Source organism: Megalopta genalis, chromosome 3 (genome assembly GCF_051020955.1).
Source record: "Megalopta genalis isolate 19385.01 chromosome 3, iyMegGena1_principal, whole genome shotgun sequence".
NCBI classification, from domain to species: Eukaryota; Metazoa; Arthropoda; class Insecta; order Hymenoptera; family Halictidae; genus Megalopta; species Megalopta genalis.
The window spans coordinates 14,806,592-14,822,444 of record NC_135015.1 but is presented as its reverse complement, the minus strand read 5'-3'; the positions used below and the strand labels follow the sequence as shown (position 1 = coordinate 14,822,444).

The window sequence follows — 15,853 nt, the reverse complement described above, 5'->3', positions numbered from 1 at the left end:
TTAATGCGATTATACAGATCAGTGAGCACGATTCGCTAATCGTCTTGTTGGCTAATGAATCCCTTTGTCTCGTTCCTTCTCGGTTACTCCTCGCTGCCCCGTTCGACGGGCGTGTCCTTTCTTACGGCATTCGACAACAATGTTCGTCGAAAATGTTCGGCGAACGAACTCAATTTCTATCTACTTTTATTTATGAGATTCCGCGTGTTTATCTGTTTTTTCGTTGATGAAATTTCGCGTTCCCTATTTTTGTACACTAGAGAGCGACTTTTAAAGAGACAAATGACGATTATGTAGCGACCTCTTCTCTTTCGCGCGAGGACGACATCGAAAACGTTGATATACCTGGAACGCTGCAACTTCTCTGTGGCTTTTAATACACTTGGAGACAGTTCCTCTAGTCCGCTACCAGATATATATCGGAGATATCGGATGTATTTAGACAATCAGAAATACGACGAAATTGTGTGAGAACTATCAAATTACAGGAAAAGATAGTACCGGATCCGATGCAAGTTACATTTGAAACGGAAACAACTGTTTGAAGTAATTACTTTCGAACCGCTATTTTCGATTATGTTATTTTCAGAATGAAATAATATCAATTGATTTGAGACACCAGCAATTTCGATAGATCGACGTTATATAAAAAACGATTATCTTCCCGGAGAATTTCAATTAATTCGAACGATGCGTAAAATTGTCGAGTTTCGATCATGCTTCGCGAAATACAAAAATCTCTCCCTAATTGACACCCAGATTGCGCGCAAAAATATACAATTTGGGAAGAGCCTTGCGTCTCGTTTTCATAATTGTCGACAATCGGTAACTATAAAAACGAGCCGCGAGGTTCGAACAATCGTATCTGCTCCTCCCAAATTGTCCATTTTTGCGCGCAATCTGAACGCGAATTCGGGAGAAATTACCGTAGCTCGAATTTTGGCGTGATGTTTAACCCTAGAAAGATAACCATATGACAACGTACGTAAAAGATAACCATACGCTTCAGAGGCGCATGCTTTTCTAAGGCGTCAATTTTATACTAACAATGGATATTTATTTAAGTTAATCTAGTCATTTTAAAGGTTTGGCATTATTGTAAAAATAAAATGCATTTATATTATATTTTTTTATATTTTAAGTAATTTTAAACTTAAATCACTAGACCTCTATGAAAAATTAACAAAAATCAACAGTCTTCGCAGGCGCCTCTGCGACGTAGGTTATCTTTCTCGGGTTAACGAAGTGATACAGAGTTCGCATGACGACGTCGCGATCGGCATGAAATGATTCGCCAACGATGATGCTACTCACTGACGCACTCGCCGTGTTTCGGACCGTTCCATGTGCCGTCTGACCGGCAAGTTAATTCGTATTCTCCGTGAAGCTGATACCCGTAGGGACACTTCAAGAAACACTTGGTACCGGGACGATTGGACGCCCTTCGTCTACCTCGCCGCGACATTGGTGTTGCCGAACGAGAACACATTAAATACCCTCGACCCTCTGGATTCAGGGGAGGGCAGGACGCATTCTTTAAATCTGGGAAAACAAATAAAAAAAAGTCACGTCCTTTGCAGCGCGTCCGTCCACGCACGGCTGGAGTTAGTTGAATCTGGACCTTTGTGCGAACACATATATTTTCACGAAGGGACGGGACACAGAAATCGAACGTCCGAGGCAAGCGTTCTTATTCTGCGCATTTCACGGCGTATTTGTTGGATATATTTTCTTGAATGCACGTGAGAAAGCGTATTGTATGTGATACTTATGTGTATATGCATGTGTTCTCTCGAAGCTGAAATTTTATATGTAACTAAGAGATTTTTGAAATAGTGAATGGATTGCAAATATTTTTGTCTTCTAGTAGCTGGTACTCTGATGCAACTAAATAGTAGTTGCACATGTAAATAGCATTTCAAATATACAGTGACATCCGTTAATGTTCGGACAGTTTTCGAAACGCGATAACCTTTTTAGAACTGGACTAAACGGCTGGAATTTTTTTTAGATGACAGAGCGACCAATCTTCTAGACCATAACTAGAACACTTTCTTTAGATTTTGCTATTGCTTAGGATGACAAAAGAAAATTAAAAAACTCGCATTTTTTACTTTTTTATATGAGCCTATAACGAAAATTTAAAAAATGTGTTCTGTAGATCACGGTAAGTTATGCGCGTGTTAAAAATTTCACCGAAATCGGTTGAGTTGTAAACAATTAAAGATCGTAAAAATCGTGATTTTTGACACTTTCCATCAATAAGTGTGAGAAATTTACAGTTTTTGCAATCCTTTTCCGCTTGTAACTTGACTTTCCGTCAACTAGTATCTACAAAACGCATTTTTAAAATTTTTCATTATAAGCTCAGATGAAAAAGTTGAGAAACGAGAGTCTTTCATTTTATTTTGTCATTCCAAGTAATAGCAAAATTGTAACAGTTTAGTCACCGTCTAGTATACCAATCCCAGTATCATCTAAAAAAATATTCAAATCGTTCATTCTAATTTCAAAAAACTTATTACACTTAAAAAGGTGTCCGAATATTAATGGGAGTCACTGCATTCGATCACATAATATTCATACGCAACCGGTACATTTGAAAAACAGTTCATTCGCCAAATTCCGCATCACACGATCAAAATATTATTTTCATAGAGTCTATTTACCGTCTCAAAGATCTATCTTTCCCCGAACCCTGACACTGGCCCGGAGGAATGCGAACGTGAGATACAGGCGAGGCGAAGCAGCAGGATTAAAGAGAAAGTTCTTTTCTGTTGCGATCTGCATTGTGCCCTGTGCGAACGTTCGCGCCCGCGCTCGCTGAAAAAGAACTGTCGGCAGAAAGATGGACAGTAGCACTGTATTAGAGGAGGAAAAATCGGAAATCCACTGATCGCCGCGGCACGTCGACGCGAGCCCGTATCGCAGAGCTCCATCAATTCACCGTTTTCGCGAGCCGGAGGACTCGCCTGGCCGGGTATCGATTAATGATATGATCTCGTAAATCCTTTAATCGGATCACGACTAGCTGGGATTTTCGGTGACAGGTAGGGAACGCGATACAGCGTTCTGTGGAGGGAACGGGGAATCTCTGTCACGATTAATCGGTTACCTTCGGAACCTGACGCGGCGGTGGACGACGACGGATATGCGCGAGCATAATTTGAAATCCGCGACGGCGACCGAGCACCATTGTCGGCTCCGATGCTTACACGAATTACCCGCGATATCTGCATAATATATGAATCACGAATGCTAACGACGACGCGGAGACGCGCGTAACGGCGCCGGTGCCGCATCCGTGAGAACCATACTCGTGGCGAGCATGCATCGGCTCGGAAATATCGATGCGACCCGCGTCGCCCTCGCGTCGCCGATGTCCAGTTTCTCCCCTTGTTGCCGGTGTTCCGTTTCGCGAGTTTACGACGAGATTACCCCGAAATCTGGAACGCCTCGCCTCGCCTATCTCTACCCCAAGAGAATCTTCTAACGTCCGTAACCTTAATCCCGAACGATCCAATACGCTTCCCTATCATAATTGACCAGCAGCACTTCCGCCGGTGGTTCGATAGACATATCGGTAACGGTTTCAACATTGTATTATCCCCGGCGATCCTGCGATACTGTGTCGATTGTTAACCAAGTTCGTCCCGCTTCATCCTCGTTTCGATTTTGTGGGATACTCGGGGATTTTTCCGAACGAATTGCGCGAATATTACGCGATACAGTAATGTCTCCCTAATTGACGATTAGATCGTGCACAAAAGTGAACGATTTGGGAAGAGGAGACACGATTATTCGAGCCTTGCAGCTCGCGTTTTTATAACTGTTGACGATTGGTAACTGTGAAAACGAGTTGCGAGGCTCGATTAATGGTATCTCCGCTTCCTAAATTGTCCTTTTTTTGTGTACAATCTGAGTTTGACTCGAGTTGCTCGAGTACAATTTGACTCGAGCAGCTTCGATCAGTGTCCCAGAATTTTGTCAGATTTTTTGGAAATCGAGAACGGTGAACAAATTATGACTCTCGCATAAATGAAACCGATTGCTCTCGCGAAATGCGCAAAAAGAACGAATGTCGCAAATACTGTTGCAAGATCTGTTAGGTTGAAATCTGTATACTGAGCCAGGTTTTTTAGAGCTTTTGTCAGCGGGATGAACTTATGTTACAAACCGATCACTGGTATTATAGGACTTGAGATTTATTTATTGATGCAACGTCTATTGCAACAATTATTTGCATATTTCTTGGGGACGTCTGTTCGCTGAAAATAAAAAAGATGACGAAAGTGACGTATCGAATTGCTTGAATATTTCTGGAATTTTTGTGGAATAGTAGACCAGATCGTATTTTGTTTCTTAAAAAGACACGCGCAGCTGTTATTTCATTAAGAATTTCGATGCATGGCCGGTAAACATGCGGCAAAGAAAAATTTCAAGCTAGCAGTCGGAGGAAAACGCCGGTTCCCGTTTCATATTCGCCTCTAGACGGCTTCTGTGTCAATACTTTTCCAATAAGCGTATCGGCCAGGGACCTCAAACTAGAATGTCACCGGAAATTGGTAAAAAGCATAGATCCTGGCAAACTCCGCGGTAGACGTTTGAAAAAAAAGCTGATAGAATCGTAGAACCTAGCCGGTTTTCACGAAAACATTCGCGCTGTTAGAAATTGGTTGCGCAATCGAAAAAAGAAATATGAGAACGATGAAACGCGAATGATATTTTGTCAACGATCTCGATAATATAAGAAAAAGAAATAGAAACTTCGTATTCGTTAAGTGTATCGCAAACGTCCGCCGTGTAAACACGAAGATCACTTTGAACAATTTTGCAGCAGGAATTGAAACGTTTGCTCGCACAAAGTTGGTAACTCGACTTGGTAATGATATTTTAAAAATCGATTGCAGTAATTACGGAAACGTCGGAGTTGGACAAAATATGCAACTAGTATGTGTAGCAATATGTTGTAATTAGGTCGTGGATATTTATGCAAAATGAGAATCGTCTGTATCAATTGCAAAGTATTGGTGCCGCGTGAAACTTATTTTCTTTCTCAAATAATTTTAATCAAAACACGTTATAACTAGATCACGGATATTTATGCAAAATAAAAATCGTCTGCATTAATTGCAAAATATTGGTGGCAAGTTAAACTTATCTTCTTTCTCAAATAATTTTGATCAATGTACATCAACGTTTCTAGTTTCCTTCAATCTTTTCATTATTTTCAAATTTTACCATTTACGGCGTAACTGTTGAACCTGTTAAAAATGATATTCAATAATAATATTTCTCGCAGTAAGTACAAGATCCTGAAATCATCTGCATTTATTACAGACGCCGAACGGTCGATCGTAGACTGCCAAAACATTCTGGAAACGCGGCGAATGTGCAAAGAAGCTTTCCAATAACTCGAGAGACTTTATCAGTAACTCTTTCAGAACGCAATTCACAAAATAAAGGCTTCCCGCGATATTGAGGCCGAGCTTACGCTGTACCCTATAAAAGGAGACTTTATTTTAAGGTTTCCCCGATTGAATCCGGGGAGAGCGAATAACATCAAAGTATTTCTGCCCGGCGTTCCTTGAACCCCCGCACAAGGAACTATCTCTTTCGATAATTTAATAGAATTCAGCAATTATCGGTTCGTCGTGAGAACACACAGCCGAGGTCCTCTTTGTGCTGGCGGTAACTGTGCAAACAATCGCAATCTGGGTCACTTGATTCCATATTCCGCGAGAAACTTGTAAATCGTTAGCGTGTTCTTGAACAATGCAAATTTCACGGCGGAACTTCTTTCGTATTGCCCGATAGATTTATGCAAACGAGAGTAAACCCGTGCGACAAAAATTCGTACAGCGGACGCCGCCGGACTGGAAATAATGCCGCGAATGGTTCGAACACAATACCAGACGTTATCTTGCAGCTGCGTATTTCAAAACGACTTTATCGCAGGGTAAGTATGCCAATTACTGCGAGTATTAAAGCGACGAAAGTAGTTGTCGACAAATTGAATAGTTAAATTGCACGTTGATGTATTTTTAATGCAAGTACGAATTTTGTTGATGATTTCAATGTACAAAGAACACACAAAATATTTAACAAAATGGACAGAACAGTTTTCGAGCGAGCTACTGTGCCCTTAAAGAGATGAAAGATTGTTTTAATTACTGTGCATTTTATACGTTAATTTAGATATTTTATATACAAAGAACGCAAAGTATTTAACAAAATGGACAAAACAGTTTTCGAGCGAGCTACTGTACTCTTAAACAGATGAAAGGTTGACCCAATTACTGTGCATTTTGTACGTTAAGTTTTTGATTTGGCCATGAAAATAACGGATCAAATTTTATTGAAAAAATTCGACACCTAATAATTCAGCGACGTTTTTAAATCCAAGTAAAATCGTTGTAAGGGCACAGTAACCAGGGGCTGGCGCAGGAATTGGCACACTTACGCTATCTGGCAAATTTTTGCGCACTGAATTCTCGCCCGTCCGAGGAGCCAGGCAGATTGGATCGCCGGTTTAACAACGCGGGCGTGTCTATTGAACACCGCCACGGAAAATGGAAGTAACGTGATTCCTTCTTTTGGAAACCGACCGTGAGCCTTCATGTAAATTCCGAATTTTACACGCCGTTTTACTCGAACGGAAATTCGATAGAAATTTGTATCTTGTCCCGTGGGTTTCCCCCGTATTATCGGATCGCTGCGCGACCCTTGTCTGTCGCGCTTCGAGCACAATTTCATCTTGGGAATCAACTTCTGTTGCGTGCACGTTTTATATCGTTTCGCAGTCCGCCGGCTGTCCGTCGTCCAAGTGCGTCCTGAATTTTTCAATATGGCGGAAAGTTTCTTCTGTTCCGAGTTTTAAAAAAAAAAAATTATGCAGCATTCGATCGAAATAAAAGTTCCAGTTTGATACCCGTTGTAATTCCGGACTTGAAATACTACGAGGAACTTTCGTCGAAATGAAATAACTTCGAGACGATGTCGTACGACAGAGAAATCGTTAACCTTTTATTCCGCCGTGGATCGTCGAAATTCAATAGAAATATTCGCTACGGTGCACGCGCTCGAGCATTTAATAGATACGTCTTCTTTAAAAACTCGCTCTTTCCGCCAAACACAACGGAAAAACGTGGCGAACAGAGATTTGGAACTTTTAATGAAATCTGCTGACAGCTGACGCCAGTTTTAATGGCGCGGCGGTGTATGCTGTTATCAAAAATAAATCTCGACGTACGATTTAAATAAATCGTGATTTCTTGGTCTCTCTTGCAGCCGGTTGAATGCACGCGATACGCCGCGGAGTACTTTATTTTCAACGTTATCTGTACAGATCGTATAATTTATCTTCGGTAATCTTCGACCAATTCGCATTCGCGTTTCGAAAACGTCGACATAACGTTATATCAGCGGTACGTTCCAATGCACAGTAATTAACTGTGTATACTTGCGCTCGGTGTATTACTGCGAATTTCCGTCGGGCGTCAGTAATCTGTTAATTTTCAAATGACTGATCGCGTAGGAATCGACCGAGCAGCGATTATCCAACGTAGAATTCATTCGGTTGCTCCTCGCGTTCGTCCGACAACTTATTTTGCATAACATTTTATTATGAATATTCGAACGTGATTGTTTTGGTTGCGGCCACCTTCAACGAGACACGACTTTGCGATTCGTAAATATTGTTTCGATAAAGAAAATCACGAAATATTCTCTAAGACGCGTCAATTTACGTAGGAAAATGTTCCTTTGACCGCCAGACTTACTTACGGTTGCCGGGTCATTTTCACTAATTGCGAACGCGGCGATTCATATTTATTAATAGATTTATTTGAGAAAAGAACAGAAACATGATTATCGTATATGTCAAAATTGTAGTGGAGAATAACAAATGCCGTGTTAATTATACCGGGAGAGTCAGGTAACTTGAACAGGTCGAATAGCTTTTGAAATGATGCGTTTTATGAAATATCGTCAAATGTAACTTGTGTATGTGACAATTCTCCATAGAACGCACGATTTATGCGTTACTTGGGGTGGTGTAAGTTATTCGAGATGCGCAAATTACGTGGCTCTGTTGTTCCTTTATTTTTCTATATTCATCAAATAATTCTATAAATAATTTTACATAGAAAATATCGTATAATAATGTCGTACATATAATGTTTATTACAGAGTTCAAAAAGACGAGAATAATAAGAAACATTTGTATGTTGTACATCCATGAAATCTTGATATGTTTAAGAACAAGATATGCAGAAGGCACGATTAATATTTTGCAGTGTTATATAGTGAGTAACGATAATATTCACATGACCTTTAAAACGAAATAAATTTATTAAGATTGGACCAAATGATTGCAATTTTTTTGAGATGTTAGACTGACTAGTTTACGAAGAACCGAGTAAAAAGATTGTTTAAAAAAATTGCGATTGGCAGAAATGACAATAAAGATAAAAGTAATGTCTTTTCAAATTTGATATATAAACGATTAATAAAGATAGCAAAAATCGTAGTTTTTTACGTCCTTCGCTATATTTAACCGTTTAGTATATAAAAGTTGCAAAGACGTTACTTCGTATTCTTTTTTGTCATTCCAAAAAATTGCAATGTTTCCAACAATTCTTTTACTTATTGTCTACTGAATTAGTCAGTGTCACATCTCAACAAAAAGAAATGAAATTGTATGGTCCAATTCTTAAACAATTATTCCATTTTAAAAGGTGTTTGAATAGTAATCCTCTATAGCTTACAATTACATAGCGTTACTTTGAACTCGCATACTGATTTATAAATATTTGTTTAATTTCATTCAATGCATATTGTTCTATTGTTTCTCCTCCGTAATTCAGGAAATTAAGCATTAGACTGCGAATTTTATGCATTTCTGACAACAATGAATAGATCAGAAAACAAAGTGTAAAGACATTAGAAGAATTCTAGGATACTCTTACATTATTTTCAACTTTGATCGATTATTGAAAAAAGAAGGACATTTTGATCCAACTTATGTTTCTTAGAACTTCCATAAAGATCCGCAATCTATTAATCATCGTAATTTTTCTTCACACATCAGAGAAAATCAGTATTTTTCTTTTTGTTAAATTCTAAATGCATTGTCGAAACCCTTTGCACTATAAACTATGCACTATCGACTGCGTTGATTAGCATTTCTTCGTTTTAATAATTTCTCTGATAGAATAAAACAATATATTCGATTTCCTTGCAAATTACAAGAAAATAGAATAAAATAAAATAGAATAGAATGAAATGCAAACGATTAAATTCAAATGAAATACAATAACTTACACAACGAACGTAAAATTATACTATCATTAAACTAATAATACTATTCCGTTCCGATGCACTATCATTCCTAAACTTTGGTAACAAATGAATCAAATTTCATTTCGATTCACAAGAAATTAATAGTACATTTATAGTTAGTTATTACTAGTACAATATTTAGTATATTACGTACGAAATGTTCACCGCGAGTCCGACTCGTTATAGTGCAAAGTGTCAATGTACTCTTTACATTCGCTAATTTCGAGCTACACAAATGATCTCAGAGCCGTCTACAAAATTCGAGGTTCACGTTACTCCCTATATATCATCGCACGAACGAAATCCATTCTGCATCCAGCACACGACCGATTCTTCGATCTCCGCAAATATCTGATACGTGTTAAACGCACGCTAATTGCGGCGGGGCTCGACGAACAACAGGCCAGGCTCGAAAATAAGAGATCGGATGGCCGCGCGCGGGTCCGGAGCGGCACGGCGGGGCGGGCTAATTAATCTGGTAGGAAGAAACGTGGACGAATTTATCGCGGTCTCGAGAGCGCGGCATAATAAAGAGAACGTATTACTCTCGGCCGCGTGCGTATTAATCGGGGACGGGTGCCGCGGAGGGATGGGCTAAAGGAAAAAACCAGAGCGTCGTTTATCCGGAAAAACGGCTCGCACGTAAAGGTTCATCCTCGATAACGTTATTACGATGTAGTCGTGAAATTTCCCTCGCGTCGGCCGGGCATATTGCATTTCCCAGACGCGCGTATGATGTATGGTCCTTTGGGTGTCAAACGGAGGGGGTTGAGGCGCCGGCTGAAGGAGAACGGTTCCCCGGCAAGGAAAACTTACCCACACAGGACTTCCCGTCGGATGACAGGGCTTTTTCGTCACCGTCGCAGCCGCAGAAGAAACCGCCGTCCGTGTTCTCGCAGACCTCCATGCAGCCGCCGTTGTCTATCGTACACTCGTTGATATCTACGGCCAGAAAACGGAATTCCGTTTGTTAGGAGATTGCTGCATTTCCACGGGTAGAGGTTTGACACAAAAATCAATCTGGCGAATAGGCGTTCGTTTGACGAACCGATATCGGTTAATTGTGTTTATACTTTTTGTGACATGTTTTAATATTGTTACGGCGGCTTGTCCGAATCAAGTCGCTGTAATGTGAAACTGCCCTGTTGCGAGCTACTCCTTAACACGTTCCGTGCCACGTGTACCATCCATGGTACACGCTTGCATGTTTACTTAGTGAACTGAACAAATTGTTTACAAGAAATTTAGAACCGAAGAATCAATTTCCACTGCAAGAATGGGCGTTGATAAGTTTTTGTTACGTTGTTATGTGTACGAGAATTAATAATTGCACGTAATACATCAAGTTTTAGTAAAATATCAAAGTGTGAAGATTCGAGTAAAAAAAGCTCGGCACGGAACGTGTTAACAAATAATGGAAGATAGGGGTTGCCACGGAAGTGTGTTACCAACGGACAATCGAAGAGTCGAGATCGGACTGTCGAACGATCAACGTTCCACTTCTGAAAGATCTGAATGGTAATTGTATCGAATTGTGTTATAGTTAATATTCTTTATTGTAAATAAAATGCCGCGACGCGAGAGAAATGGAATAATTCGCAGCAATATTTATTATATTTATCATTACATTTATTATGATATTGTTACGGCGGCTTGTCCGAATCAAGTCGCTGTAATGTGAAACTGCCCTGTTGCGAGCAACTCCTTAAAAAATAATGGAAGATAGGGCTTGCCACGGAAGTGTGTTACCAATAGACAATCGAAGAGTCGAGATCGGACTGTTGAACGATCAACGTCCCACTTCTGAAAGATCTGAATGGTAATTGTATCGAATTGTGTTATAGTTAATATTCTTTATTGTAAATAAAATGCCGCGACGCGAGAGAAATGGAATAATTCGCAACAATATTTATTATATTTATCATTACATTTATTATGATATTGTTACGGCGACTTGTCCGAATCAAGTCGCTGTAATGTGAAACTGCCCTGTTGCGAGCAACTCCTTAAAAAGTAATGGAAGATAGGGGTTGCCACGGAAGTGTGTTACCAACGGACAATCGAAGAGTCGAGATCGGACTGTCGAACGATCAACGTTCCACTTCTGAAAGATCTGAATGGTAATTGTATCGAATTGTGTTATAGTTAATATTCTTTGTTGTAAATAAAATGCCGCGACGCGAGAGAAATGGAATAATTCGCAGCAATATTTGTTATATTTATCATTACATTTATTATGATATTGTTACGGCGACTTGTCCAGATGAAGTCGCTGTAATGTGAAACTGCCCTGTTGCGAGCAACTCCTTAAAAAATAATGGAAGATAGGGGTTGCCACGGAAGTGTGTTACCAATAGACAATCGAGGAGTCGAGATCGGATCGTCGAACGAGCAACATTTCAAATTGAAAGATCTGAAATATAATTGTATTAAGTTGTATTATAGCTTATATTCTTTATTGTAAAAATTGTTTGTTCGCAACACAATATTTATCAATATTTAGTGTATTGATTATTATATTTATTAATATTTATTATATCTATTATTGCATTTATTTCGAAATTATCTCGAAGATCAAGCACGTTCTAGACACCCGAGAGACGAGATGTCTGAGATCCTGATCAACCTAACATTGTCTGACCACAGATATTTAAAAAATTTAAAATTAAATATAAAATGTTCTACGATGAGGAAAAATTAGAGAAAATGTTGCATACAATTTTTGACGTTGCAAATTTCTGTTAAATTCGACGTTTCTCGATCAAATTTTGGTTTGTCCATTATGTCATGCAATTGGTTTATTGTATTGATTATTATATTTATTAATATTTATTATATCTATTATTGCATTTATTTCGAAATTATCTCGAAGATCAAGCACGTTCTAGACACCCGAGAGACGAGACGTCTGAGATCCTGATCATCCTAAAATTGTCTGGCCACAGATATTTAAAAAATTTGAAATTAAATATAAAATGTTCTACGATCAGGAAAAATTAGAGAAAATGTCGCATACAATTTTCGACGTTGCAAATTTCTGTTAAATTCGACGTTTCTCGATCAAATTTTGGTTTGTCCATTATGTCATGCAACTGGATGTCGAGTGTCTTGTTCTTTTCACCAACACTGCATTAGAGTAGCGACAGTTCTACAGAAACACCGAAAAATAACAAAGAAGCTAGCGACCGCGCGCAATCGCCTTAGCCCTCGGCTCGTAACACCTTTATGCATGAGAATCGCATCGGCCGGCTTTAAATGCCAACGGAACACGCGAACGGAATCAAAATGTCCTCCGTGTCCCTCCCATCCCATCTGTCCTATCTACGGTCTAACGATTTATAAAATTTTTAGATCCGGATCAGTCTCGTGCTCGGTTTACTAACGTCCCATAATGAAACTCCGTGATACCCGAACGAACGACCGCGATATATCGGATTATACGTGACGTGTTTCGAAAGGAAATCAATTGGAAGCTCTTCCCCGGGCCGGGTAATTGATCATCGAACTGCAATTGATCGGTGACAAGATTCGCTCGAAATCGAAGCCGATTATTTTAGCTCTTTCGCTCTTTCATTGGCGCGTAGCTTAGCGTTGCGCGCCAATTGCTTCCAGGAAGAGATATCGAGGGTTTCTAAGTGGGCTGCACTAGAGTCAACAGTTCTCGTCAACCTTGCAGTGTCTCTAGGTGTGGAAATTAATTGTTGCGATCGAAATTGCTCAGAAATCGGTCGGTTCATTAATTATCATTAATATCGAGGCAAGTAAGGATATTGCAAACTGCCTGTCAAAAATGACGATGTCACAAATTATATATTAATATTTCATCGTATTTATTTCTATACTTTCTTACAGTTTTCTTTAATTTTATTCTTCTTCCAGAATTTTCTTCACTTTTACTTTCTTTTCTTTTAGAATTCTCTTTATTCTATTTTTACTCATTCTCAAAAGAAAAGTGGACCTCTCAAAGAAATATACCATCATTTGCTTACGAAATGGCCGAACGTCGGTGCGCGACTTTTAACCCTTTGCACTCGAAGCTATCTCAACTGAAAATATAAAATCATTTTTCTAACTTACAATATTTCTATTTTATACGAGAAAATGCATTTTATGCATATATGAAAATTGACTCTTGGGACTCGCGCAACAGTTACGCTCTTAACAATTTTTCAAATGTAAACTTCGTTGATATCAAAATTATTTTAAAAGCTGATATAACAAATATTAGCGGTGCCTCAAAGTCGCCACTCGAGTGCAAAGGGTTAAACAACAAATTCAACGTGTTCTTCTTTCCTATTTCGAGAGAGTCCCAGACATTTTCTCCGAAATATCGCCGGTCGCGTTCCTTCGCGCCGCAGAAAATCCGCATCCGCGACGAACGCACGGAACTTCCCGCATGTACACTAGCCGACCGGCCAGCAATCGGACCTTGTCCTGGAACGAAGCAGTACCGTAATTCACGTAGAACGATCGTGAATACCCATTGAACCGAAGCTGATCGCATTTGTCCCATAGTGATCGCCGGCGTCGCGCCGCGCCGGGTGAAAGGGATCGGGTCTTTTTCATACCGTCGAGTAACGACTTCTCCTGAACGATTTCGCATTCTTCGACGCAATGCCACCGTCCGACTGATCAATTGTCCACGCGATGACGCTAAATTGACCGAAATAGAGGTACAAGGGTCGGCCGGATTGCGATTGCCTCGAGCACTTTCAATGACCGCCAAGAGTGCTCTCGACTTCCGTCGCTTTCACAACGTGCAGACGCGCGTCCCGTCGCGACGTTGTATACGCGGCTGTCTGCGTTGTGCTACGCCGCGCTACGTATCCGCAGCACGATGATACTCGGATAGAATGGAAGGTCAAAGTACCACGTCCCTTTCGCCTGCACCACGGATCCCTGGTTTTCCAGGGGGCCGATAGAATACGGCTTGATTATCGTCACTTCTCTTTACTTTTGTCGTTGCTGAATAGTACATCCCCGACGAAAGAGATACGGGGCATAAAAGGTATTTTAGTGCTGGATACACAATGGATGCTGCTGTTCACAAAGAAATAAGCAGATACGGTTGTCGTAATGGTGCCGGTGCCGTTGAACGCGGAAGAATTCACATTTTTAGGATCTAGAGCAGGGGTGTCAAACTCAAAAGCTAACTTGGGCCAAATAAACAATGCTTAACTTTAGGTGGGCCGCAAAAAAAGATCAATGTTCGTAGAAACAAATATTTTTATTTTGACTAGTACATTGTAATAAACATATGTAAAGTTAAATTATTGTTTACGTCCTGATACTTGACATCTCTTCTCTGATACTATCTTTCCTATTTCGGGAGACATTTTATTGGCCGAGACTACTTTCAAAATTTCGAATTCACATTTCTATTTGATTTTTACTTTGCGTCGGATATATTGACTCGCCGCAGAAATGTTCATCTCGGGCTGCATGCGGCCCGCGGGCCGCGAGTTTGACACCCCTGATCTAGAGGGATCCTCGCGTTACAAGTGGATTTATACAAAAATCGATTTAGTTTTCTTATTTAAAGATTAAATCCGCAAAAATCCGCAGTCGGTGTGAAAAGTAATCGTACACCTTTTAGAAGGAAGCAATTCTTTTTCATAATTGAGTCAAGCGATCCAAATTTTTTCAGACGTTACAGAGAGAAAGATTAGTTTATTAGAGAATGGTTGAAAAATTGTTCACAAAGATTGCGATTGGCTGGCATGATGAAGGAATTAACGAATGGTGTTCCAGCAACAAAGAGAATTTGATTGTAATTTGAAAGTATAATAACACCCCTCTCGCGTATAGCGTTGCCTCGTGTTATATGATACTTTTATTCATTGTAAAAGTTTCGAAAAAATCCGAAGACTCTCAGCCGCGATACGTTTTCTGCTGTTTCCCGCTGCTCGAGTGCACATATGGCGGGCATCGATCCACTAGCCGTACAGCAGGTGCGTGGAGAAAATGTATTATGAAAGACAGGCTACAATTACAGCATCCTGTTGCAGGAAGATGTTCCCAGAATACTTGAAATTCTTCCCTCAAAAAGTAATATTTTCTCGCCATTGCCGCGCGAATGTTGCATCAATGTTGCTTTCATTAATTCAGTCGTGCGAACTTCATTAGGAATTTAACGTTTCTCCTCGAGCTCTATGCAAATTAATTGAATACCTTTAGAGATGCATTTCAGAGAGCGGAATTTTCGTGTTTCTACTTCCTTCGACAACAATATAATTCGATTAAAAATCAAATGAATTTTCGATTGTACACAAAACGGTGTCTAAGCTATTTTCGGGAGGTCCACTCAGCGTGAGGAATTTTTAAATATTTAACACTTTTGCTGTCGTGTCGCCCGTACATGGATAACAATTATTTGCTCAGATTAATTAAGTTTTCGATTCCAATTTGATTCAATAAAAATACCCCTTCGGCGTGACGTTCGAAGTGTTAATTGGCTATATTCATCAAATAGACTGCGGATTTTATGCAACTATAATGCAACTTTATGCAA

The 15,853-nt window shown here is 39.8% G+C and overlaps 1 protein-coding gene across 3 annotated transcripts in view; it reads right to left on the bottom strand.

Moving 5' to 3' along the window:
* LOC117229465 (uncharacterized) overlaps nt 1–15,853 on the bottom strand; it is a 100,581-nt gene that overhangs the window by 22,143 nt on the left and 62,585 nt on the right. For 2 of the 3 annotated variants that reach the window (XM_033485949.2, XM_033485950.2), the window contains 2 exons: nt 10,159–10,284; nt 1,315–1,542 (listed from right to left, as the gene is read on the bottom strand). In XM_033485949.2, coding sequence (XP_033341840.2) covers nt 1,315–1,542; nt 10,159–10,284 — 354 coding nt within the window. The remainder of the gene's footprint in view (nt 1–1,314; nt 1,543–10,158; nt 10,285–15,853) is intronic. The other variant, XM_033485951.2, reaches the window with a different exon arrangement.